At 28.7% G+C, this 27,930-nt stretch overlaps 2 protein-coding genes across 2 annotated transcripts; both read left to right on the forward strand.

Moving 5' to 3' along the window:
* The first annotated feature begins 231 nt into the window (after window positions 1–231).
* LOC109804796 (caffeoylshikimate esterase) lies at window positions 232–6,685 on the forward strand. Its single transcript, XM_020366654.3, has 9 exons — window positions 232–676; window positions 853–1,055; window positions 2,700–2,729; window positions 2,885–3,008; window positions 3,109–3,255; window positions 4,404–4,534; window positions 4,605–4,742; window positions 4,889–4,987; window positions 6,135–6,685. Exons 1-9 carry the CDS (start codon window positions 616–618, stop codon window positions 6,378–6,380), a joined length of 1,179 nt encoding a protein of 392 aa, XP_020222243.1. The 5' UTR covers window positions 232–615; the 3' UTR covers window positions 6,381–6,685.
* Window positions 6,686–23,829: 17,144 nt separating this feature from the next.
* LOC109805216 (protein ABA DEFICIENT 4, chloroplastic) lies at window positions 23,830–27,786 on the forward strand. Its single transcript, XM_020367231.3, has 6 exons — window positions 23,830–23,989; window positions 24,656–24,893; window positions 26,163–26,263; window positions 26,738–26,866; window positions 26,951–27,039; window positions 27,476–27,786. The coding sequence occupies exons 1-6, from the start codon at window positions 23,954–23,956 to the stop codon at window positions 27,621–27,623; spliced, it is 741 nt and encodes a 246-aa protein (XP_020222820.2). The 5' UTR covers window positions 23,830–23,953; the 3' UTR covers window positions 27,624–27,786.
* Window positions 27,787–27,930: the final 144 nt, after the last annotated feature.

A 27,930-nucleotide genomic window follows, 5' to 3' on the forward strand; every position in this document is an offset into this window, starting at 1 on the left:
TAGTCTTGAAAAAAGATTAAAACATATTTAAGTTTATTTTAATAAAAAAAAATTATTTAATAATATAAAACATTAAAAAAAAAAAAGTTACAAGTATATTTTAAAATGTTTAATTAAAAAATTCTCTCATAATTTATCTCTCTGCCGACGTAATCTCATACGTCAACCATCATCTTCTTTCTTCGTCCTTTGGAGTTTGGACAGAACCTTCCGCTTTCCACTTCAAACCTCATCCCAACCTTAACATAACGTGTTAAATTCAAAATCATATCATATCATATAAACAAAGGAACCATAATTATTATTTTTTAACTTCACTCAAATCCTAGCTTCCATATACAAAGGGAAACAAATACTTTTCTTCTCTCTCTCTCTTCTTCATTTTTTAAACAAAGAAATTTCCAACTTTAGACAAATTCCACTTTCCATAATCAACTTTTCATATCAGAAAATGAAAAGCCAAAATTAAATACTTTGATTCCCATTTTTTTACTCAATTTTTTTTTTAATTTTTGCTTAGCAATTAATTTCTTCACCACATATCCTCATCCTTTATATCCTGAGTCATATTTTCCTTATTATGCGGATCCTATTCACGTTAGTTTTAATAAAATAATGATTAAATCGATATTTGCTCAGAGACCCACAAAGCTTTATCAGTGCCACCCTTTGAATGGTTGGTATTTGAATAAAAAAAACCAAAAGTGAAAAAAAAAAAGTTTTCATTTTGATTTTAATATTCTATACCCATTACCATTTTCTTTAATGGGTTTGTGTCAGAGTCTGTTTTCTATGATTCTGTTTCTGGCTCTTTAGATCAGACTGAATCCAAGTGTGTTGGGGGTGGTGTAGGATTCAGAGCAGCATTTTGTGTCAAGAGGAAGAGGAGTAAGAGGAGAGAATTGAAAAAGGTGTCATCAAACATGAGGATTCCAGGTGTTAGTGCAGAATTGCAGAAGATTTTGAGTGCTAAGATGGATGAAGTGGATGCTAGAAGGCGTGCACGTGAGGCCTTCAAGGATGTTCAACTTGGGATTGATCATATATTGTTTAAGGTTTGGTTTTGTTCCTTTTCTTTTGGTGGAATTGATGATGTAATGAATCTGATTAATCTACACTTTGTTTTTGTTTTAATTAGTTTGGTTTTGTCTTGTGAGTAAATTTTTATTATTTTTTGATTCTGGGGGAGACTGCAATTGCATCAAGTTGATATGTCGCAAAAGATTTGGTTATGGCCTTTTTTACTATTATGCTCTGAGGATATTAATTGGTAAAGTACATGGTTGGTGAAACTGTTTCAACATGGTTACGTGGATTTGGAACTTTGACTTTGAGATTTCTAGTTGGCAATTACGTTGAAGAGAGGGAGAGAGTCTGTTCTGATTTTCTCTTTGTTAGTAAAGCCAAAGAGGGGGAGAGGGGTTGTTATGTTCTGTTATAGCTATTAAATGTAAGTTGAATTCCTATTCAAAATACTTAGTTTTTCTTTTTTCTTTTTAAAAGATGGGAGAGGGGGTTGTTATGTTCTGTTGTAACTTTGGATTTGGTTTAGGCTGGGTTACCAGGATGAAAATGTCTTGACGCTAATTTTTAAAATCTAAATCCAATAAAATTAAGTGAAATTAATTTCAAATTTCTACTAGAAGTGACTAATTATGCTTTTTCACAAAAATTTGCCATGATAAAGAAAATAAGAACAAGTTGGATTAGTGAGACGGAATAAGTCATGAATACTCTAGTCTAATTTATCTCCTTATTGGTAAAGTTTTGAAGTTGGATCAGTGACATGAGAGTCTTCTTTATCTCCTTATTGGCAAAGTGACAAAGAGGGTTTTTTTTTTCTTTTGTTGGGGGAGGGGGGGTGTTCTTAAATGCAAAGGGGCTAGTCATCAATGCAACTATAGTGTTTATATATATGCAATTCTTTAGAGATTGTTAGGTAATCTTTCAAAAGTCCATTTCTAGAGTAATTGTTGCATAACTGTAGTGGTTATATACACAATGAATCAAAAGTTTAAGATATATTAGAATAATAATTAGGGCAATTCTTACATGACAGTTAAGGTAGTACAACTGCTAAATCTATCGTAATATTTTTCTAGGTTTTTTTGATTGTTTGTGAACGCTGTACTTATGCAAAAATTTGCTCCAATTTCTTGTGAAAATGTGTAACATGACCCGATAAAAAATGTGTTATAGAGAGACGTTCATAAATGCTATTGTAGCATTTCTCTTTTATTTTATTGACTGCTCAAGAACCTGTAGGGACTCACGATATTAAGATAGCTGACTGAATTGTTTGGTGGTTATTATTCCTTCTTATTCATTTTATTATTACTTTTTGGACTCTAGTATTGTGGCTTCCTTATTCCTTCTTATTCAATTTGCTTCACACACCTATCATATGCAACAAGATTTGTACAGTTGTTTTACTTTTCTCAATGCTGTTTCAAATCCATCAATTTTATATAGTCTTAAGTTCAACCTTGTTATCCTCATTGTAATTTTTACTGATAAAAGAAAAAAGATAGACATTTCCATAGTCCTGGCTTTTGGAATTAGCATTTTGGTACAGGGATCATTTTTTGGGTTACATGTTGCAGTGATTGTTTTACCTGATGTGCTATGTCACTCTAATTTAGTAAAATTTTGTTCCCTTTAAATGCTGAAATCAACTCTTATATTTTTCTGTTTTGCAGACTCCATGTGAAGGAATAAAAATGGAAGAGGTAAGTACGAAGTTTAGTCTAAAACAGTTTCATGAAATTCATGTTTCTTCTAAGTAGTTACCTAAAAAGAAGTTGATATCATCAATGCCAACTTGTCATTGTCCTGTTTTTCTGTTAACATGTGATGATCACTTAATTTGTGTGCTATGCAACAGTCATATGAGAAGAACTCAAAGGGCATAGAAATCTTCCACAAAAGTTGGCTTCCATTATCAAGGCCCAAAGCAGCAGTGTTTTTCTGTCATGGTTATGGAGACACATGCACTTTTTTCTTTGAAGGCATGTAGCTGGTATTAAGAAACTAGTAGCAGCTATAAGTAACTAAATTCTGTTACCTTGAGGATCAGCAACTCAATAGTATCATGGATTTTTTATGCAGGAATTGCTAGAATGCTAGCATCACATGGATATGCAGTTTTTGCCATGGATTATCCAGGATTTGGTCTTTCAGAAGGTCTCCATTGTTATATTCCTAGTTTTGATGGACTTGTTGATACTGTCATTGAGCAGTACACAAAAATCAGAGGTACTTGTACATACTCCCATCAACCCCCTGGTCATGAATTTCAGTCATCATGAAAATCAATACTAGGTTGTGTCCTGAGATCTGTGATTAACTGATCATATTTACCTGAGGCAGAGTTAAGATATCTTGAATTCTCACCTAGTTGGATAATTCTTTGTTGTTGTTGTTTGGTTTGTTGAGTACTAGAAAAGTTTTCCTTCTAAAAGTAGTCTATACTATGAAGTAATGCTCCAAATAGACAAGCGCATGGTGAATATCAGAAAAAATGAGAGTCAATTAATGAGTTGTATCTGTCAATAGTATTGAGCAGGAGTGGAAGCTAGAATTAACCATAAGAGGGTCAAAGCAAAAATGTTTTTGAGTGATTTTAGGAAAATAAGACTTGAAAGCTAAGGGGAACATCAAATTCTGTTTATTTTGAGGTTTAGAAAGGGGAATGAGTTTCACACCTGTGGGAAAAGAGAAAATATTAGGCTTTATAAAATGAAATTCATAAGGTTGAACTTTTTCATCTCATTTTTATTCATATATCTTCTAATTTAGGCAGTAGCTAAAGAACATGTTTGGATACAAGTTTGGAAGTGTTTTTAAGAGCTTCTCTACTAAAAAATACTATTTATTTTCAGTAGAAAAGCTCTCAAAACTCAAAAATGCATCTACTCTGTATCCAAATATGCTCAAGGTGCATCTGTCAAATAGATGTTCTACAAATAGAATTAAAGTTTGTTTATATACAAGTTTAGAATCACTTTAGAAAGTTCCTCTATCGAAAATAAAGAGCTTTTTCAAGTAAAAAAATTCTCAAAAACACTTCTAGCTTATTAGAATTATTGGTGAATTCTTCTCTGATGAATTGCAAAGCTTTGAGTTACGTTTCTGGTGAAGGAAATATCTAGATGTCACCTATGAGTGTCATTATGTGTTAAAAAAAAAGGCATGTACCTTAGTTGTTAATGTTTGCCTAATGTTCTTCCTTACCTGGAAAAAAGAAGTGTGGCTTTGACATGGAAACATTGGAAGTACATCCTTTGCATAATTGTGAATGTTACGTCTGTTTTCATTTCACATGGGAAACAAGTTAAAATAACTTAATAGCAAGGAACATTTTTATTATTGTATTCATTCAAAAGGTTTGGTTTATGTGGCAGAAAATCCGCCATTCCATTCTCTTCCCAGTTTTTTATTTGGAGAGTCCATGGGTGGAGCTGTTGCATTAAAGATACACATGAAACAGCCTAAGGCATGGGATGGCGCCATTCTCGTTGCACCCATGTGTAAAGTATTTTTCTTGAAACACAATCATGTTTGGAGTTCTGATGGACTTTGCTTTGACCTGAAAATCTGTGTAGATTGCAGATGACATGGTTCCACCAATGGTGGTCACTCAGATCCTGATTGGTGTAGCCAGTGTTTTCCCAAAGCACAAGTTAGTTCCACAAAAGGATTTAGCAGAGGCTGCATTCAGAGATTTGAAGAAGAGGGAGCAGGTTTGTATTTTGTAATGTGGTCCAACACAATGTTACTTTTGGTCTAATCTAAATCAAAAGATCCATCTTTTCTCCATTGTTTTTATGCATTTCTTTTTGGTAATATGTGTGTTTGTAAGAGATTGACTTTTCTAATGTCTTTGCAGACGGTTTATAATGTTATTTCTTACAAGGATAAACCACGCTTGCGGACTGCTGTAGAAATGCTTAGAACTACTCAAGAAATAGATCGACGAATGAAGGAAGTATGTTCTGATTTTCTGGCTTATCTAAACTAGGTGGTTGTAGTTGGTGTGAAATTTGGTAAATGTAATAGGTTCAAAACGATCATAAGTTTATGGAGGGAAAGATGCTAGCTTAGGAATATATTTCATCTAAAACTAGTTCAATAGTTGAAACTAATGCATGTAAATTTTAAAACGAGCTAAAAAAACCCTGAAAACGTGTCTAGAAAAGATCCGTAGAATTTTTAGGAGTTTTAGAATCAATAATAGGTCATGTCTTGAGGTCACGGTAGAATTAATGTCGGAGATCTTACGTTGACTAATGATATAATAAAAAATAAAGTATACAAGTGATGGATAATCTTTACCTAAAAAACTAACTTTGAAAATTGAGTTAGGCCTAAACTCAAATTTTATGATGAAATTAGAACCTATCCTAGCAATCATGGTTTTAAATTGTGGTGTTTAACTGGAATTACTGTAATGTAAAGGTTTTTTTGACTTGATCGCAATTGCAGCCACATCAACCATGCTAGTGATTGATATTAAACCTTTTGGATTACCCGTTATTGAACTACTCACAAATGTTCAGGACGTGTGTCGAAGATTTTATATCAAATTGTGATGTCACCAAAATAAAGTATATGAGTGGTGGGAAAACCCTTATCTCTCGAATTAACTTTTGGTGTTGAATTAAGTCTAAACCTGAATTTTAAGAAATAATGATCCGTTTAAGACAACCTTTTTTGCACTGTCTTCTTAAGACACCAGTCCACTGCATATATAGGGCATTTCCATTGATCTTTCTCTCTTAATTATAATATGCATAAATTGATCTAAATTCTTAGTTAAGAAGGCAATAAATATATCTGCATGCTTCTTACAACTGACCAATCTACTTTGAATAATTCATCTCACTATACAAGCTAACTGTAGTTCTTTACACGTATCAATATACTACTATCCTCAAGTGTGGAAAACTTATGAAATTACTATACCATGCCCATACCCTATAACTAACAACACTAAAAATGATGTCATTGTCAGCATGGTAGCATATCTTGGACCTTTTGTAGTTGTCACCATAGAAAGAGTGTGCTTTTGGGTTTGAGCATTCATTAGTGTAACAAAATTTATTCATCTCCACATGCAATGGTTGTGATTACAGGTTTCTCTACCCCTATTAATACTTCATGGTGAGGCTGACACTGTGACTGATCCATCAGTGAGCAAAACCTTGTATGAGAATGCAAGCTCTTCAGACAAGAAGCTCAAGCTTTACAAGGAGGCCTACCATGCCCTTCTTGAGGGTGAGCCTGATGAAATAATAACCCAAGTTTTTGGTGACATCATTTCTTGGCTTGATGAACGCAAAATCAAACCTAATCAATCTTCCACCTCCTTCATTTTCTGAAGACAATCACCCTCTCTATGCTGATTACTTTTGCCATCTCTTGATTTAAGTGAAGAATATTCATTCAGATTGTTCTCAGCGTAGGAAAATAGAAAGATGCTGTTGTTTCTGTACAAGTAACTAGAAAGGCTTTGCTACATATTTATTCTGTTACTAGACCATAACCTTGTTTTATGTAAATACCATATAATGTTTATATCTTTACATAATAAAGAGAAGAAAAAAAAAAGTGGAAACACACACTTGATGGCCCTTGTAAAGAAATTTATCCAAATAGTTAAAATATTTAAATATATTTTTAGTCCTACAAAATTAGCATGTTTTGATTTTAGTTCTTGTAATTTTTTTTTTCATCCTTTTTAAATTGAAACCATAGTTTTTAGTTCCTATTTTTTATGTAATTATTTTTAACTATTTTTATTTATGAAAAGATTAAATGACCATTCTAAGTGTTATCTCACAATTAGTTGTGATATTATGTCAGTAATTGACATTTCTAAAAAATTTAATAGATCCTTAAAATAAATGTTATTTATTTATTTTAAAATGATGTTAGTGACTAAAAATACTAACTTTAGATTTTAGATGATGAAAATAATATATATATATATATATATATATATATATATATATGTATATTTTTTTTTTACAAGGATCAAAATAAAGATTTACAAATTTCACAAGAATCATAAAGAATGTTTATAAATTTTTAGAAGAATGAAAAATAAAGAAATTTTTTTACAGGATCAAAATTAAAAATTAATTTTATAGGAATTAAAATTAGATTTAAACCTAGTTAGAATTTCTGAACTAGAATCAGTTTCTGAGCTCGTAAGAAAATCACATTGCAAAGCAACTAAAAATCTTGACCTGTTCTGCCTGCATCAGATTATACAGCAACCAAGATTAAAATTGAAATCCAAATTCCTTATATATTGGAATGTTTGAGATGTCGTTTTAGTTAATTTTTTATTTAGTTAACTAAAAAGTTTCTTAGATTAAAGTAAGAATGTTTGGTGAATAATTTGACCCTCGAGCATTGTAATAAAATTTCTTTCAGTCTACACTGCTAACGTTTATTCGATGTTTTAGTCAATTATTTAATCTTTAAATAAAGTACGATATAATTTTTTTTTTTTACACTAAAAAGGGATACGAATTAAAAAACATTATTATAATTATTTGATATTAAATTTTTATCTACTTAATTATACTTTAGGTGATTACAATTTTTGGATATTATTGGTCAAATCGAAGGAATATTGCATGCTACTGTCGTTGCGGCTATGAATTAGAGCTGTTGTGAAATAAATCACAAAGCACAAATGCAATTCAATCGTGTAAACCTTAAATTGATTTATTAATCTTATCCAAGTTTCTTGTAATATGTACAATAATTAGAATATGTTATCTAATAAAAATCTTCTTTGGAAACAATTTTTGTAATTTCATTAAATTAATATTAAATTAGTAATATTCACAAATTCAATTTAGCATAAAATCTTACATTGATTCATAATCATATCCAAATTTCTTGTAATATGATGTCAAGAATATTCTATCTAATAATAAAGACATTTTGTGTATATTGATAATAAAAGGAATAATTATTTAACTTTTCTTATATTGAAATATAAAAATTTGGAAGATCAATAATTTGGGGAAAATTTGGAAACACTGTTTATACGTAATTTGGTGGCATCGATATAAAATTATAGTAATAATCCTATCTTTTATTATTATAATAATAATAATAATAATAATTTATAGTAATAATAATAATAATACATCATATATATATAACCCTTTCTGCGAGCATATCTCAGAAAAAAAAAAAATTAAGTTCTCCAACCACAGTTATGCCTTTTGACACATATCAGCAGTTTTTAAATTTGAATAATAAATTCAAAATAAGTGTTATCCAGTATAAAAATATACTCTGAAATTACAAATTACAGTCTGTACTAATTTCTGACAACATAAAACTCACATTTCCCATAAATACCACTTTCAAGAAAACAACACATGTTAAACTAATAACAAGAACATTACAATCCAAAACACCAAGTTAGCTATTCAAAAATCTGTTTGGAATCTAAGAAGTGATGATGGCGGTTAGGCATGAAAAACTCTTTCTCTTTATTGTGCATTTTGAGATTGAAGAGAAATATTCTTAAAGAAAGATTCTTCAAATTGACTAGCCCAATCATCTTGTAGATTATAGAACAATCCTCAGGTTCATTGAACCACTTTTCAAAATCAGCAAGTTCATTAGTCCAAATCACAGAATCACCAACTCGATTAGTTGAATCCCTTAACCCATCAACTTGATTACTAAAATCTATTGTAACTCATTAGAAATTAGTCAATACATATGATTTTTTAATTAGGGTAATTTCTTTAATTTAATCGAGATTTTTTCTTGAAACAAATATTTACATTCATTGATATAAAAGTAATTTTAAAAACTTTATGTATATTGATCGATTTCTTATCATCAATGAACTAGTTAATTATTATTGATATATATGATGATGTTCTTTCTATCTATTGTATTTATTATTTTTGTCTCTTTTTACAATATCATATTATTACATCTAATGAATTTTATTTCTTCTATTTCCTATTTTATCAATTTCTTATCTTCTTATCAAATCATGTCATTTAATTAATTTTCTCAATTATATTTTTTACTCTCTCTCCATCTAAACACTTAATCATATCAATATTTTGGAAGCCGTATAAATTTATTTATTTATTTGAGTGTAATAAAATTTAGAATAAATTATTTATTATTTTTTATTGATATACTTCATCCTTCTTGCAATTCACTTTTTAATGTAATGTTATTTTTTTCTTTAAATTGATAATTCACAAATTATTCAACCTTGACAATTAAAATCAATATATTTATTGAAATAGTGAACAATTTTAGAAATATTAAATATATAAAAGTGATAAAAAAAATTATTGTCATCTTTAATTTGTATGTGAAAATTTTAAAATGTAATTATTGTGATTATTAATTTATGCTCTATCAATAGCATTGTTATTTCATGTATGTTTTTATTGTTTATTGAGTGATATCAATTGTTCTGTTACGAAAGTTTAGGTGGATCAAGTTACAGTTGATATGTAGCGCTTAAACTACTACAATTAAGTAAAAAGAGTTGTATCCTAACTAATAACTATAATTTTTAACCTAATGATAAGCATTAAATCCAATAATTGATATCAAAGTCAAGGTTGTATGATCAATTGTTAAGGAGAAAATTGTTTGTCGAGTGACATCAATTGTCTCATGACAAAAGCCTAGGTAAATCAAGTCACAGTCGACATGTGACGCTTAGACTATTACGGTTAAGTAAAAAAAGTTTCATCTTAACTAATAATTATAACTTTTAACCTAGTGATAAACGATCAATTTAGCAATTGGTATCAATGCCAAGATCGTATGATCAATTTTTGAGAGGAAGATTGTTTGTTAAGTGACATCGATTGTCTCGTAACAAAAACTTAGATAGGTCAAACCAAGGTTGACACATGGTGCTTTATATACTCACATCTCAATTTTTTAAAATAATTATATCTTTTTTACATTTTAATATACTAATCAAGGTAAAAATCTCTAAAATTATTTCAATCAAATAATATATATTTGTAAAAAAAAAATTTGAGTAATAGTTTTAATTATTTCTTATTTTGATTAATTCTTTAATTATAAAAATTAAATTGTATTTAAAAATTCAATTGTGAAAAATTTATTTAATTTTTTATGAATTAAAAAAAATATTTGAATAAAAAAGACAAAGTAAAGATAAAAATTATAGACTTATTAATAATTTGTAATTGTAAGCGCATACTAATACTAACTAATAAATGTCATTAAATACGTATTAAATGACATGTTAATTGAATACGAGTCCTATTAGAGCATCTACAATGGGAGTTGCTTATAAGCAACTCCCAACCACTTTAAATGGGTCCCACTGTGCCACGTCACTCATAAGCAACTCATACTACATTTTTACAATTTTTGCTCCAATGGGAATTGCTTATAAACACTCTTACTTTTTACAACTCATACTACACTTTTTTGACACCTCACACTACACTTTATGATAAACTTTTATAAAATTAATTATTATGAATAATATATAAATATGAATAATTAACAAATTAAAAATTATAATAATAAAAATAAATTTATTGATAAAAAGAAATACCAAAAATTACAATAATAAAAAAAATTACATAATAAAGAGAAATTACATAATAAAGAGAAATTACATAATAAAAAGAAATACCAAAAATTACAACAATATTTAATCTCCTAATTTGCGCCTAATAAAATTACAAGCCAATTCATGATCTTTGAGCTGCTTCTCAGTCATTCCAGATGTGTCCTTCATGAGAATTTCATACATTGCACTAAAGTTAGCTGCTTCCTTCGCTTCAGCCAATTTCTTTACTGCAGCACTTCTTTCTAACATTGCTTTTGTCATGTTCTCCAACTCCTCTTTGTTGGAAGATGTTTCGCCAACCTTTCCTTTACTTTTTCTCTTCGCTGCTTTTTGACCTATTGGACGAGACATTGGTGTTGTTGGGTCATATTCTTCACAATCATTAGCTGCATCTGTGTTAGAAGACGTTGAGTATTGCCCAGATTTTGAAATCTTTGATCGTTTGGAAGAGCTCTCCATTGATTCTGATTTCCATTTTGGCTCATCTCTTAATAATAGCCATGCATGCTCAAAATTAAATTTTTCACCTACATCTTGCGAGTAAATTTTATATGCATTTGCCATGATGTTTTTTTCTGAGTTGTCGCTTTTTTTTTTATCACGAGCTTGTTTATAACATCCGACAAATAATTGAACAGCTTTATTCATTCGAAACCAACGACTTTTTAACTGACCTGGATTTCTTACTGGAAATTGATTGCGATTGTTGTTGTAATTCTCCTTGATTCTAATCCAGAAACTATTTCCAGTTTGATCAACTCCAACAATTGGATCCTTCGAAATGTTGAGCCATGATTGAATAAGTAAATTATCCTCTTCAACAGAAAAACTTACACGTGATTTTTTTTGAGTAGATATTTCTTCTCCTTGTTGCCTTCCAACATCAAGTGTGATGTTCTCTAGCCCTACTTGAGACTCGGATACGGAACCAATTGGTGAATCTGTTTCGGAAAAATTTGAAGGCCTAAAAATTATATTGGGATTGGTTGGTATCGGTGGTGGATACATAAAAAAATGAGGATTTGGAAAATTATTATTGGTTGAATGTGGTGGTGGTGGTGGATACATAAAAAAATGGGGATTTGGAGAATTATCATTGGTTGAATGTGGTGGTGGTGGTGGGTATGTAAAAAATTGAGGATTTTGAGAATTTTCATCGGAAGGGATTGGAGGTGGTGGTTGGTTTTGTAAAAAATTAAAATAACTTTGAAAATTAAATTGATTGGGATCCATGTGGTAGAATATAAAAAAAATTACAAATGAAAAAAAATAATAATTTTTTTTGGATGCCAATAGTAAACGTGAATAATAAACGTGAATAGTAATTTTTTGAAATAAATTGTAAACTTGGATAATGAAATGCAAATTAACAGAACAATAACTGCAAATGAACTACACAATGTGAAAAATAGACTGCAAATGAACTACTGAATGTGAAAAATAGAGTGGAAATGAATTGAAAATTAGACATCAATTTATACATAAATGTGCAACGGCTCTTTAACGTCTCTCCAACGGCTCTTTCAACGTCTCCAACGTCTCAATTTTCTTATTTTCGTTTATGAACGTCTCTCCCTCCCTCACTCTCTCGTCACTCACTCCCCCTCCCTCACTCTCTCATGAACGTCTCTCCCTCCCTCACTCTCCCGTCACTCACTCTCTACACTCTCCCGTCACTCACTCTCCCTTCACTCTTTCTTCACGGGTCGCGCATGGGGGACGGTGGCTGCTAGCGGTCGCGCATGGGGGGCGGTGGCTGCTGGCGGTCGCGCACGGGGGGCGGTGGGGTTCTGGCGGTCGCGCACAGGGTCATGGCTTCTTGCGCGCGGGTCGGAGGGGGCGGGGCGGAGGGGGTCGCTCACGGGGACGGTGGCTTCTGGCCCGCGGGGCAAAGGGGTGGTGCACGGGGGCGGTGGCTTTGCCGCGCACGGGGGCTGTGGCTTTTGCCGCGCACGGGGGCTGTGGCTTTTGCCGCGCACGGGGGCTGTGGGGTTTGGCCGGTTGCCGCGCACGGGGGGCGGAGGGGTTTGGCCGGTTGCCGCGCACGGGGGCGGAAGGGTTTGGCCAGTGACTCTCGAACGGCCATTGACGCGGCGTTGCCAAACCTCCCACACGAAGGAACAGCGTGAAGGACGTGAAAATTGTTTTTTCTGTTTTTGTTTCTCAGAATATTTTGGTCCACGTAGATAAATTTGAACCAATCAAATTGCTTTTGTCAGTGATAAGAGCTGTTGCTTGTACAAGCAATTCAGAAAAAAAATTTAAGAAATCTATCTGCCACGTAAGACAGGTCCAATGGGGGTTTGTTATAAGGTACGGTGCTTAACAATAAGAAACCCTTCAAGCACCCTCTGTTGGAGGTGCTCTTAGACAATTGTAGATGACCCTAAAACATGAATCAAAGGAATAGTCTAAATTTTATCTCTTCTTTTTGTTTCTTCCAATTTTTATCTTATCTATCTCTCTTCTTTCTTTTTATCAGACTATATTATACCTAATTAATTTTCCAATTTTATTTCTTTCTCTCTCCATCTAAATCCTTATTAAACTAGACATTACATACTAAATCACCGCTCTAAATTTTTTTTCAATCTATTTTGTAGTGAATGACTAACTTTGTTGCCGAAGAGACAATTTCCTTTAGATTTCCTATTTCAGGATCTGTGCAGTTGATAAAGACACCTATAATTCTTCAAATCATCAAGGAAATGTGTTTTAATTGTGATTATCATAGTTAGTTACTTATACCATATTTAATTTATTACTTTTCTTCTTTATTATAAGAATATAAAAAAAAAATTAATTGTCTGCAATAAATTTTGCTTTTTTAATAATTTTTTTATATATAAATTGTCCTGTTATAAATACAAAAATAAATAGGAAACTAAAAGTTATATATTCAATGAGAGTTATTTTAAAAAGAATATCTTTAAATAAAATAAGGATAAGTGAAATTAACTTACATTTAAAAAAAATGTTCATTTTTATTGCTTATAATCAATAACAGAAAGTAATTTATTACTATTTTTTACAGAAAGATTTGATATTCTTTATTAATGATTTTTACTATAGTGAATTACACTTCCCTTCCTTAAGAGATACAAATATTAATTGTCCTTTCTTTTTATGTTAAAAATTATAATTTCATCATTTGATAAGTTCTAATATAAAACACTTTATCCATTTTTTTAAATTTTTCATTAAAAGTATTGTTAACTTCTATTACAAAAAAAGAATTATTAACAAAACACCTTTTATACTAATATCCACTCAGAGATATAAATATTAGGGGGTGTATTGGATTAGGATTTTAAAGGATTTTTTTAGTGAAAAAAAATCCTGCGAATTTTAAAAGACTTTGCAGGATTTTCATGACTTTTAAGATTTTGCAGGATTCTACAAGATTTAAAATCAGGATTTTAATGGATTCTACAAGACTTTTAAATCAGGATTTTAATGGATTCTATGGAATTTTGTGGAGTTTTGACATTTGATAAGATTTTTAAAAAAAATTCATACATTCAAATTTAAAAAGAGTCAAAGATAAAAATAATAAAAAAATAATAATATCTAGATAAATAATAATAATTCTTCTCCATAATATTCTATCATCTTTTTATAGCATCCACTATCAATTGTAACAATTCATCGGAATCCTCCTTGGTCCAAGCTTCATAGTTTTCTTTCTCTTTTCTTTTTTTTTTATTATTTCCATGTGAATCTCCCATTTGAATTACTAAAACAATATATGTTGAAAACTAGTTATATAAATAATTATGGATAAGAGACAAAATCAATAAAATTATATTATTATTTTTAGAAGCACACCAATTATACAAGATCGAATATATCTTGGCTATCCAAATGGATCAAATATCTCAATCATTATAAAAAAAATGTAAAAACGAAAATATAGAAACAAAAGATAATTTTTTATATAAAAAAATCAGTATATTCGATTTTGAGAAAATATTTAGATATATAATCTTTTTATATAAACGGAAGTATTTAGATATAGAGAATATATATATACACACATATATATATATATATTAGTTATATATTATATGATAATTTTTAACGATATTTATAAATGTAAATTATTCTAACAAATATTTTAACAATATTTCATTTTTTTAAAAATAAGCTAATGAAGGCATAAATCCTAAACTCTAAAAAATTAGATACTGCAATGTCTTATGTTAATTTTCTTTTTTAAAAATATAAAAAAAAATCTTAATTTTACAATATAAAAATAAAAAGAAAAATTCATAGTAAAAAAAATAAAATAATTGTTGAGTCATAAAAGGAGGGATAAGAGTAACAAATTCAAGAGAATGAGAGAGTTCGCAGTTTTTATGCTGAGAGGGTTCTTCCCCCAACTAAGATCCATTTTCATCTCATTCTACTCATAGAAACCCTAACAAATTCATCTTATATATATATATATATATATATATATATATATTTAGAGATTATGATATCAATTTCATCTTTCACCTTTTTTTTTTCTTGACGTGTGTTATAAAAAAAATTACCACTTAAAAATTGAAATTTTAAGCATTTTTTTTGTTATATAAAAGAACAAATTCAACTACATAGAATAAAATAAAGCAAGTCAATTAAAGAGAACGAACAGAAAAATAGAGCAAGTCAATGACACTATCATTTAAATATCAGAGTTTCACAAAATATGAGAATGGGATGAGAACAGTACTACAATATTATATATGAGCAATGAACAATAATGTAGTATTATTAGTAGAGAAAAAATGGAGAAGACAGAAGTATAGAAAAAAAGAAGATGAAAAACTCACTTGAAAATTATTGAAACACTTGAAAAATCACTTCAAACAATCCTTCAAAATCCGTTGGGTTTGGATGAGATTGTTTTATGAATCTGGTATTTATAGATAACACTAGAAAGTCCTTCAAAATCCCTCTCACACAACAATCCTTTAAAATCCTTATATTTTTGAATACCAATGAATTGTTTTTAAGTTGTAAAAAATCTCAAATGAATACCAGTGGATTTTAATGGACTCTTTAAAAAATCTTGAAAATCCAGATTGAATACCACTGGATTGTTTTTAAGTGACATAAAATCCTGATTGAATACCAATGAACTTTTTTACTCAAAAAAAGTCTTTTAAAATCCTACGAAATCCTAAACCAATACACCCCCTTACACTATCCTCTCTTCTTATAAGTATTTTTATCCTTAAAAAAATTTAAACATGCTACACTTTAACAATATATCTCTTAATTTACCTATTTAATCATCTTTTTAGAAATTATTATAAATTTTACATAAATTAATAATATATATCTTAAAAAAATATTTTCATTATTATCTTTACAAAATATTTTTAGAGTTAGTATCAAAATAAAAACAATATGTATATATAAGTATAATAAAATCAAATACAAGTGTTAAGATATTATTTAATCAATATAGTTAATGTAATATTTTTATAAAATTTAAATAAAATAATATTTCCATTATATAGTATTTATTATATATATATATATTACATTAATATATTATTTAATACTAATAAAATATTTGAATAATATAGAAATAAATTAGTGTTTTACAATAAAGTATTATTTATTATATTTAATTAATGTAATTTTTAAATATATAATTTTTAAATAAATATATTTATATTAAAATTTTATTATTAAATAAAATATAATTATTATAAAATTTAATATATATATATATATATATTGACATATATATAAAAGCATAATATATACTTTAATTTATAATTTTTATTTTATTTATTATTTTAATAACCCAATTTATATTTAATTAAATATTTTATAATTTTTAATTCAATAAATGAATGGCAATGAACAGAAAAATATTTTAAAATATATTTTAATTAAATTTATATATTTTTTTTATAAAAATTAAACTAAAAGTATAATTTTTTTAAATAATTAAATTAAAAATATATTTTTTAACTCTTTTAATGATAATTCTTTAGTGTGTTGAGTTAATATAATAAGACAACGATAATATAATATTTAAAACTTTAATAAATAAAAGTATAATTTATTTTATATTTTTAACATTTTATATAATAGAATACTTACATTTCTTAAGAAATAAAAATATAATTTAAATTAACAATGTTAAGTTAAATAGAAAAAAAGTATACTTTAACATAAAAGAAAAAAAGAAGAATTTAAAAGATAACCTAATTTATTTTTTTTACTATGATACGACAATTGCTATTAATCATGTGAGGAAAAAAAGGTAGCATTGATTTGATACGAAGTTCACATGTCAAATATGGATGATATGAATTTCTTAGAATGTTAGCGAAATAAATATTCCTGATATTAGTATGTGACTAAACTTATTCTATAAATTAATCTTTATAAAAGTTATGATTTTGCTTTATTTATCAAGTGCAATATGTAGTAATGCCTCTTGATGGAGCTACGGTGGTGTGATGAAAGCTATTCCATTCAATCATCTTGAAAGTGTGACAAGTTTGAAGTTTGAACCTTGAGTATCAAACAAATTTTTTTTTAAATGATATTATTTTTTATATAATAAAAAAATATGTTATAGTTTATGGTTAAGGGATCCTAATTCTCTATATTGTTAAAACTACACCAAATGAAATTCTATATTTAACCATTAAAATGTAATAAAATTTATTTATTTTAATATCAACTTGTCATTGAACAAAATGATAAAATTGATGTGTTGCAATTCACTAGAGGATCAAAATCTATCACTAAGTTTTGGCAACATGTATGACTGTGTTAGTTTAGATTATTATGAAAAATTTAGTTAACCAATATTTATATTATATTGCTATATATAGATACCAACATAAATTGATCAAGCCACCTTTACAAAAAGAAGTATTAAATTCTGTCTTACCAATCATGATCACCTTTACAAACATGTTTATTATATATATATAATATAATTAAAATTTATAATAAATTATATAAAAATATTATATTTAAATATATAAATTATATTTAAAATAAGTATATATAAATATTTTTAAATATATAAATTATATTTTAAATTTATGAGAAATAATTTGTATTGTAAAAAAAATTTATTGATAATTTATTTTAAAATATTAATATTTACTTAATAAATAATTATGATAAATAAAAAACTAAAATTAGATAAGATGTTATAAAAATCTCTACAAACCCTTCTTGTAACATACATCATCTTATAATCTTGTTGTTTGATTTGACAATTACTACTGAGAGTTCTAAGATTAGGAGATCCCAAAAGCAAGTTGATTTCTAGAAGGTTGGACCAGAGATAAGTAGAGTTGGCTTAGGAAAGGTATAAAGGGAAACTTAAAAAAAAAAAAGCTCATAACTCAAAATTTTCAAGAACTCTAGAGACTAGAGAGAGGATTACTTCTTCTTTATTTCTTTCTTCGTTTTCAATTGAACCTTCCTTTCCTTTCATTTTCTCAGCCGACTCTAGTTAGAGGAAGTGAAGATTTGAGTTTTCGAGGTTAGAGCTCTAGCGGTCGGAGAACGAAGTCATCTTCTTATTTCTCCTCTTGCGGATTGATTCTCCAAGAAGTAAGGGAAGTTGTGATTTTGAATTGAAAGTGTGAATTCTGTGGATGTGATGGTTAGAATGATTTACGTAAAGGTGTTGAGTGAATGAATGATAAAGTTGAAGGGGTTTCCATGGGGTTTGTTGTTCAAAGGTGTTCATGAAGGTTCATGCTTGAGTTGATTCTTGACTTCTAATTGTTGCATGTTGTTTTTTATGATGAAATTATGTTATATATATTGTATAAATGTTGTTTATTATGTTGTCTGTTGTGGGATTTACTAATTTTTAGGAAATTAGGCGAAATCGGGTTCTACACAAGTGTAGAACTTGATATCACATCGAGCGTGCCTTCAAGGCATTGGGCATAGTTCTAAAAGAGAGGTTTCTATCTCACTTATGTTGGGCACAAGATTGATGGCATCGAACATGACAAAAAGACTCATCTCGAGTTGGAATCACGTTAAGCGTGAGTTGAATGGCGTAGGGCATTAGATGAGAGGCTCGTCTTTGTCTGGGTTCATGTTGGGCACTAAAGTGTGTGGCGTCATGCGTGAGTCAAGTAGAGAGCTCTCTACCTAATTAGGGTTAGGTGTGATGTTACCATGCTAAGCATGAGATTGAGGGGCACTCTCTACCTTAATCATGTCGGGCGTGAATAGTGTGATGTCGGGCATGAATAGTGTGATGTCGGGTATGAGTAAGACAAGGAGATCCCTGCCTCAATGGCATTGGGTGCCCATTGAGTGGTGTCAAACGTGAATTATATGATGGAAAAATGACTCTTAAAGTTGTTTTGCAATTGATGAACGATGAATAAGTTATATAAGTGGTATTGTAAGATGTTATATGTGTTGACATGTAGTAAGTTGAGTATATTGCAAAGTTGTAAGTTATTTTAGTTGCTTAAGTTAATTTCTGATATTGTTTAATCAAAGTTGTCAATATTTCCAGGATGCACAATGTTTACGTTGTTTAAGTTAATATGTTGTAAAGTTAAAAGTTGAATTTTGTATGAAATGTATGTTGTTAAAGCTAATAAGTTGAATGTTGAAAGATGATGAAATTGTTAAGTTGATAAGCTATAGATATGTGGGTTAGATACATATCTTAGCTACAATGCATAGAAACCAGAAAAGAGTTAAAAATGTTTTCAAACTTAATATCTCATTATGTGGATATATGTTGTGGTGCTTTGAGAGTTTGGTTGAAAATCCTTCAATAGGTAAGTTGGTCTTTGAATGGGTAAGTTATTTTTCATTTGTCTCCTCTAAGTTCTATGTGATATCTGTGTGTGGGTAAGGTTGAAGCACATGTGTATAAAGCAACCAACTGAGTAAAGTATCGAATTGAGGACTTAGTCTCTAATGTAATATCAGAGCGATGTGGTATTTAGAGGGTAATCGGTGGACTAATCCCATAGGTGGCTTAGTGTTGTAGACTAATGTTGTGGTATGATCATATCTAAATTATTTTATCCTAACTTAGTATCATATTTCCTTATTTAAGTGGCAAAACCTAAGAAATCAATCTAGCTTATGCTAGTCATTGTTTCTAGCCTTGTGTTAGTCGTTATTTCTAGCCTCAGTGTCTGCCATTGTTATTGGTATTATACTAGTTGTTGTGATTCAGTAGGGTCAAACCACTTAAACTGTTCACCATAAGATATAGGAGATCTTTGTAGTTGACATGCGTGACAACGCATTAGTTGATGTGTGTGTATATACGTTGATGTGATGAACATGCTATGAGATGTTAAGTTGCTATGATGATGATGTTGTCTATTGTCTATTGAATTATTTAATATGATGATATTTTTATCAACTATTATGTTAAAAAAAAATTCACAAGCATATCCTGTATTTTCTATGTGGTTTAAACTATAATGATCATACTTGATATAGAAGCAGGACAAGATTAGGGGATGGCTTGTGCATTGGAGGATAGACATGCTAGAGGTGACTAGTTTTGATTGTTGTAGGCTGCTCTTATGTAGTTGGGTTTTGTATAAATGTCAATCGACAATTAGGTTTATTTTATGCTTAATACTATATTTTGTATATAATTGGTGCATATAGGATATTAGATACTGACTGTATTATAAACTCTAATTCTGATGTATGTTGTCTAGTATTCCACTACGTAGTAGTTATTTAGTAACAAGTGTAGCGACCTGCCGGGACTTTATACTACTGTTAAAGAAAAATCCCTAAAAAATACTCTCACGTAAGATAAAAGTTCATATTTAACTTATAGGAGTTGATAAGTAAAAAGTAAAAATTTTATGTGGGGTAATTACCTCCAAGAAAACATCCATTCGCCCCTATCTTGCTATTTAAAAGTACAAATCATAAAACAATGTTAAAACTTGACTGTCATGTCAAATTGACAATGAAATTAAAATTTCATAATTTTAAAAATTAGAAGACTAAATATGTGTTTAAAATAAAGAATAAAATTACAAATTAACGAAAAGTGGGAGGACCAAAAGTGTAATATTTGTCATTTAGAAAAGAAAAATAGTTGTTAAGCATAAATGTAGAGGGAGAAGAGTAAAATTGAAAATAAATACTTTTTTCTTTGTGTCGTAAAATAATATATTAATCAGTTTGACAAGTAAAGTAATGAGTTAAACTGAGTAGTTAATGTGATTTTGGTTACCCATTAAAAGTGTATATTAGTGCTTAGTCTAAAGATCTTAAACATGTCATTAATTCCCTACTCAGTAGGAGTGTTCATAGATATGATTTTGAAAAATTCAAACTGAACCAAACCATTTTATAAAAGTGGATTAATTAATTGATTCATTTTTTATAAAGTAGATCGATTCAATTCTTTATAAATATAGATTGATTTTTCTGCAACTGGATCAATTCAGTGTGGTATAATTATCTATTTTTATGCTCATATATAGATTGATTTTTTTAAAAATCTAAATTAAATCGAACAAAATAAATCAAATAATTGTACTAGTTTTATAAAATGCATCAATTCATAATTTTTTTTTCAAAATCGATCAGATTTTTTTTTATGAATTGATTTAATTATGAATCGATTTAAATTTTTTACACATCCTTATTATTCGGTTATGGGTATTTCATCCCTTTTTACTATTTTTACTAATAAAAAAACAATATATAAATTACTATAATTACATAACATCATGGACTTGTACGGTGTGGTGCACGGATAAATATGAAGGAAGTATCTTATTGTCATTTTAAAAAATATATTAACAATTTTGTTAATTTTCATCATAAAAAGCTTAATTTACTAATAGAAAAATACATATTAATTAGATGTGTATCATTCTAATTTAATATACAAGTATGAAATATATATTAAGGGGGTGTATTGGATTTGGGGTTTCAAAAGATAATTTTAGCATAAAAAGGTCTTATGAATTTTAATAAATTTTAAAAGATTTTGAAGAAATATTATGACTTATTTTTTTAAAAGGCTTTTAAAACTTAAATTTTAATCAAAACTTTGTATTTAGATTTTAATGAATTTCAATAGATTTTGATAAATTTATATTATAAGATTTTAAAAGATTTTATAAATTTTACAGAAAAACATAAATTTATAATGTTACAAGATTCAATTTAAAAAAATATAACAAATAATAAAGAAAAGTAAAACTAACAATTTTTCTATCTTTTGACAAATAATTATTTCTATCTTTTGATAAATAATTGACTTTAATGTTCTCCTAATTAATATTTCTTCACATATCTAAAGTTATATTAACTCTTCAGGCATTGACATATTCTCTTTCATGCATATGAGTCTGAACAATATGTTTAAAATTATAGTATTCATTAACTAGTAGCATTGAAAATGAAGATTTATTCACTAATTCAATTGAAAATTCATCGTAACGATATTCTTTGTGAAGAAAGTTATATAGTATTATATGCTAATACAAGTTTAGTTTGTGTTTTAAATAGAAATAGAGACCCTTACTTAAAAATTATGAAGTGTGATTTAAAAATATTAAATATCTTCTTAATCACATTCATAAAGGATGCATGACATTAATTGAAAACTTCATTTTTTAAAGTCTTTTTAATATATGTTTCAACATTTTATATTTCAATATTAAATTTTATTAAAAATAAATAGTTAATTTTTAATAATTACAAAATTTTAATGATAGATAATATTTAATTATACAAAAATTATTTTAAATATTTAATAATTAAAAAAACAAAATATTGATGAATTATATATCAATTGATAAATAAAAAAATAGGAGGAGAAGAAAAAGAGATAAATGAGAGAGATGAATAAAAAAAAGGAGAAAACAAATAGAGAAGAAAGAAAGAAAAAGAAAGAAAAGCAAGAAAGGTGAGAGACAATAAGAGAAGAAAAAGAATATGAGACTAAGAAGAAGAGATAAATAAGATAGATAAGAGAGAGAGAGTGAATAAGATAGAGAAAAGAATGAAAGAAAGAAGCAAGAATGATGAAAAAAAGTGAAAAAAAATAGAATGGAAAAAAAATCATGCGAAATCTCAAAGGTATTGGTGAGATTGTTTGATAATTACATGTAAATTATACTAAAAAGTCTCATAAAATTCAGTATTCAAAATAATCAATTAAAATCTATATTTTTTTAATACCAATAAACTTTTTTCAACTAAATTTTTTTTGATAGTATACCACCAAATTTTGACGGACTCCTAAAAAATTTCTGATTGTCTTAATTGAATATCACTAGATTTTGATGAACTATTAAAAAATTATGATTATCTTGATTGAATATCATATAAATTTTTTATATTAAAAAAAAAAAGTCTTGATTGAATACCACAAGATTTTTTTATAATAAAAAAATCTTTTAAAATCTATTAAAATTCTAATCCAATACACTTTCAAGAAACAAAAGGATTACATAATTAAATTACTCTTTTTCTTTTTTTTGGGAAGCATATGTTATTAATACTTTATTTGTTCTTAAGAAAAAGGAAGAAAAAAAAGTAGCTACCGAGCATTGATATAGGGAGAAGAACAAAATTGAAAATGAATAACTTTCTTTCTGTGTTGTAATGTGTTAAAACAGTAGACAATTTTTAAAAATGTTAAAATTATGCATATTTTAGAATGAAATAAAAAGAACAGTAAACTGAATTATAAGACCCACTAAAAGATAACTTTGTTCCATTGGTCAACTCTAGGATACGTAACCATCTAATAAAGAACTGAATTATAAGACCCACAAAGAAGTGTAAGTGTGTAACAGACAAAAGATGATGCAAGTGGAGTGTTGATATTGTCCTTTTATTTAGCAAACCTTTTGGTGCTATGTGCCTTTACCTGTCTCCCATACAACTCTAATTCTTTCCAATTAGTGGACACTAACCCTTTTTTCCTTCTCTTTTTTGGGTCTCTCTATCCTTCTGCTTTTTATTTTTTTCTTTTTTTTTACTATGTTATTCTATCCTTCAGTTTTTTATTTATTTATTTTCTTTTACTATGTTATTGATGTGAAAATATATGATGATTAATCCCTATCAGATAACCAACATAATCACTTTTAGTAGGAATTTTTCTGTCAGTCACATTTTTTACTTCCACAAAACTCAAACTTGTTTAAAGAAACCGACTTCGATTTTTAGTAATTAGTCCTTCTACTTTGTCTCACATCAAGTGGAAAGTGTTGTCACCTTTATGTACTATGCATTATGATATAATATATTATATATGAAGTAGTCATTGTTGCTAAATGTAATATTGGCTTTCCACCAATTGGTTTTGCTTCAATCATGGCTTTCTCTTGCCATTCTCCATTAGCATTGAAGGTACAGTTTCCAGTGTCTGATATGCTCTCATTGCTTCTATTTTCATATCCTTTTTTCGTTTGAATCTTGGAAGTCATAAACTTGAATGAATATGATGATATTATCACTAATGAAAATGGCACTTATGCATCTTTTGATATTGGAGATGGATTTTACCATTCAACGGATCTACATGTTGGTAATAAAAGAGTTATATATGTCAAGAATTTAGTTCTTTGTGTCTCACAATACCTAAAGACTCATGCAATTGTCTTGCACACATAAAACTAAGATTTTTTCTCCATTGCTTGCTATGAAACTTTGTATTTGGTCAGAGATAGCAAAGATGGGTTTGTTCATGTGGTCCTAGCATATTGAACTGGTTTGATATGTTATTCAATAATCATCAGCACAACCTGGTTATTTTTTTTGGGTATCCTTAATATTGATACAAAATATCTATTATCGTAAGCTGGGACTAATCTCTTCTTACAAGGTGAATATTCACCTCATAATGGAGTCTATTCCATATTTAAGGTCAAGATTCGAACCTTAAACAGCAACTTGTTATTTTAAACCAATTAGATGGTTTATGTAGTTTATTTATTATGATGGATATATAACATGTTACATGTGTATTTGTGAGTTCGATTGGTTTGCTCACAATTGAAGTTGTATTTGTTATAGATTGATCACTTGGGGCAGACTATAAAACCTTGTGGTACAGTTAAGGGGCAAAAGTTTCCTTTCCCTATCAGAAGCAATGGTGCTGAGCTTGGACATTGCAACCAGAGTCAACTTAATCAGAGAAGTAGAGTCAACTTTATCAGAGACTGGAGTTTCATTGGAGGATCAAGAGTTGATGTGAAACCAAAACCCATGAGATTGGTTCCTTTTCGAAAAGCCAATCGTGTATATGCTTCATGTAACCCTTTTTGTTTCCAATTTGCTAATTTTGAAAGTCATTTTTACCGTACCAAGATTCGTATGTCAAGTGCTGGTCCAAATTAATTTAAGCAAAATAATAAGGTTATGTTTTTAGCATCTTGGTTTTGCAAAAAAAAATTTATTACATGACATCTAGTCTAGTTTGCTACAGTAGAATCTGGAGGTTCTGTTGTAGGTCTCTATACTTTGAAGTCACTTTCATGTACAAAAAAAACAAGTCCGTTTTAGTGTCAACTGACATTTAACATTATGAAATCCTTGGATTATGAATTTCTATCAATATAATACCATTGGTGCAATTGATTGTTACTTCATTGTTTAATTGACAGAGCAATATAGAAGGCAAAAAAAAAGGTTTAATTATTCTTTTAATCTTTGTAGTTTCATAAATTTTATTTTTTAGTCTATATAATGAAAATGTTTCATTTTAGTCCCTTTACATACTATTTGTTGTTCTTTAATCCTTGAAGTTTATTGTTATAGGGATTGAAATGTAAAATTTATAAATCTATAGAAAATAAAAGGAAACAAAAATAGTATATATAGAAACTAAAATTGAATGTTTTAAATTATAAGGATTTAAAGGCAATTAAACCAAATAAACAATTGCTTGTGAGAAATTTCAGAGATTAGTATTAGATATTTGGATACTTGGATTCTTATGCAAAAATTGTTGGTTCTATCTTACCAGTAAATTGAACTCTATAACTTGAAGAAGTTACTGAATAAAGGAAGTGATATATGATAGGATGCATTTAAACAGTTAGCTTGCCTCTTATGGTAGGATCTCCTTAACCTAAAACTGTTATTGAAGGTGCTTCTGTATGCAGACTCAAAGCAATGACAATCGTGTGGTAATTGAGCTTTTACATTAAATACAGTACATATAGGAAGAGGGTGAATGAAACACCAGATATATCTGCATCATGTTGATTCTGCAAAGATGAAAATCTTCTTTGTTGTCTTGTTTTCATTATCCTCTCATCAAGCACAAGGGAATTGATTTAAGAGTCTAAATTTCCTAAAATCATTCTGGTTGAGAGTACAAAAGTTCGTTTTATGGTTCAATTTTATCTATTTTGATGAAAAATATAATGTAAATGAATGTGTCTATTATCCTATATGGCAAACAGTGCCATTCAATTATCATTAACTATTTTGGTCTCATTGAACATTCCTTGTTTTAGTACAGCTGGTAGTGACTATATAAGTTTCCTATATTCATTTTCCTACCTTCATGTTGTAGGGTTAACAGGATCCCAACTTGCTAGCAGTGCCTTTACATTGGGAACAACAGCGGTGCTCCCATTTTACACACTCATGGTTCTAGCTCCAAATTCTGAGCTAGTATGTTTCTTTATATATTTGAAAAACATCTTCAATATGTCAGTTCTTCACAACATTTCAATACCCTCTTGTTCCCAAATATATATAATATGCATAAAAATATGAGTAACCAGGGGATGCATCGACTGTGACCATGTAAAATAGTTTTACATTATCATGCAATTACAGATTAACATTTATAATAAGTTGTTGATTTTTATAATAAATAAGTAAAAAGTCATACCAACAATTATATCTGATTGGTTGATGGTGTAAAACTATTTTATAGTATCTTTGCATGATCATTAAAGTCTAAAAATATTTGTTATATGTTGATATTCATGTAAAATTTTTCCTCTGTATAAATTTGTTCTACAGTACCAAATTATTTGTTTGGTGAGTTCTGAATCTTGCGATATTCTTCCTGCTCATAGGTTTTGATTTATGTAATCATGTGATGTGCCTAATTCATTTTCCTGAAATTCAAAACTGCAGACTAAAAAGTCCATGGAAAGTAGTGTACCATATGTAGTGCTTGGCGTTCTATATGCATATTTATTGTACCTTTCTTGGACCCCTGAGACAGTTGCACTGATTTTTGCAAGTAAATACTTGCTACCAGAGGTGTGTATTCATCAATAAAGTTCCATCTCCATTTCCAAAACAGTTATTTATTACTGTGCTATTTTCTTTTTATACTTGGTACAGCTGACTAGCATAGGGAAAATGTTCTCCAGTGAGATGACTTTAGCCTCTGCCTGGATTCACCTTTTGGTCATTGATCTCTTTGCTGCAAGGTCATGCAACCTTTATTTTCTTTTTAACTTCAATATATTTTAAATTCTTGCCAATATAATTAAATTTGGTTTTAGTTCTTAAAAAAAATATTAGTTTTGATTCTCTTTTTAATATCTTAAAATGGTTTTTATCGTCATATAATAATGATAAAACATTTATCTAGAGATATATCATGTCAATAAGTACTTTGAGATAACACGTGACATGATAACATATTTATACGTATTTCACGTTATTATCGAGTACTTATACTATTTTCAAAAATTTTGTAAGTTATAATCAAATTTCATCATATATGTGTACACTACAAATTATTTTGCCCTTTTCTTTTCTTCCCACATTATTCATTCCATAATGTTCCTCCTAATTGTTTTCATGTTGTTTTCTCATTTTTTAGTTATTCTTCCAATAACATGTTTGTGTCCATAAATGCAGGCATGTTTTTCTAGATGGACAAGAGAATCAGATTGAGACTAGGCATTCAGTTTCTATGTGCTTGTTCTTTTGCCCTATTGGAGTTCTTACTCATGTTTTCACCAAAGCAATGACTAAAAGTGCCAGAAAAAACAAGCATAGCTTATAGAGGGCAGGCACCAGCTTGCAATCCAAAGAAGCAAAAAAGAATTTTATTTAGTTTAATAATTTCAGAAATACATGTAATTGTCATTTCATATGTTTTCCCCTTAATCAAAATATTTTATTATTAATAGTATTTTGTTCCATCTCAAGTGGATCAATTATCTCGACATTACATTTTTCCTTAAGTGACAGCAAACTTTGGATTTTCTTCCAACCTTCTTGGCAATTAGATATGTTTTGTCAAGTTGCATCACCATAATCCTCAAGGACGTTATTTATGTGACAACTTACAAATTACTTCGCAACTATGT

Source organism: Cajanus cajan, chromosome 2 (genome assembly GCF_000230855.2).
Source record: "Cajanus cajan strain Asha chromosome 2, NIPB_CcT2T_4, whole genome shotgun sequence".
Lineage (NCBI taxonomy): Eukaryota > Viridiplantae > Streptophyta > Magnoliopsida > Fabales > Fabaceae > Cajanus > Cajanus cajan.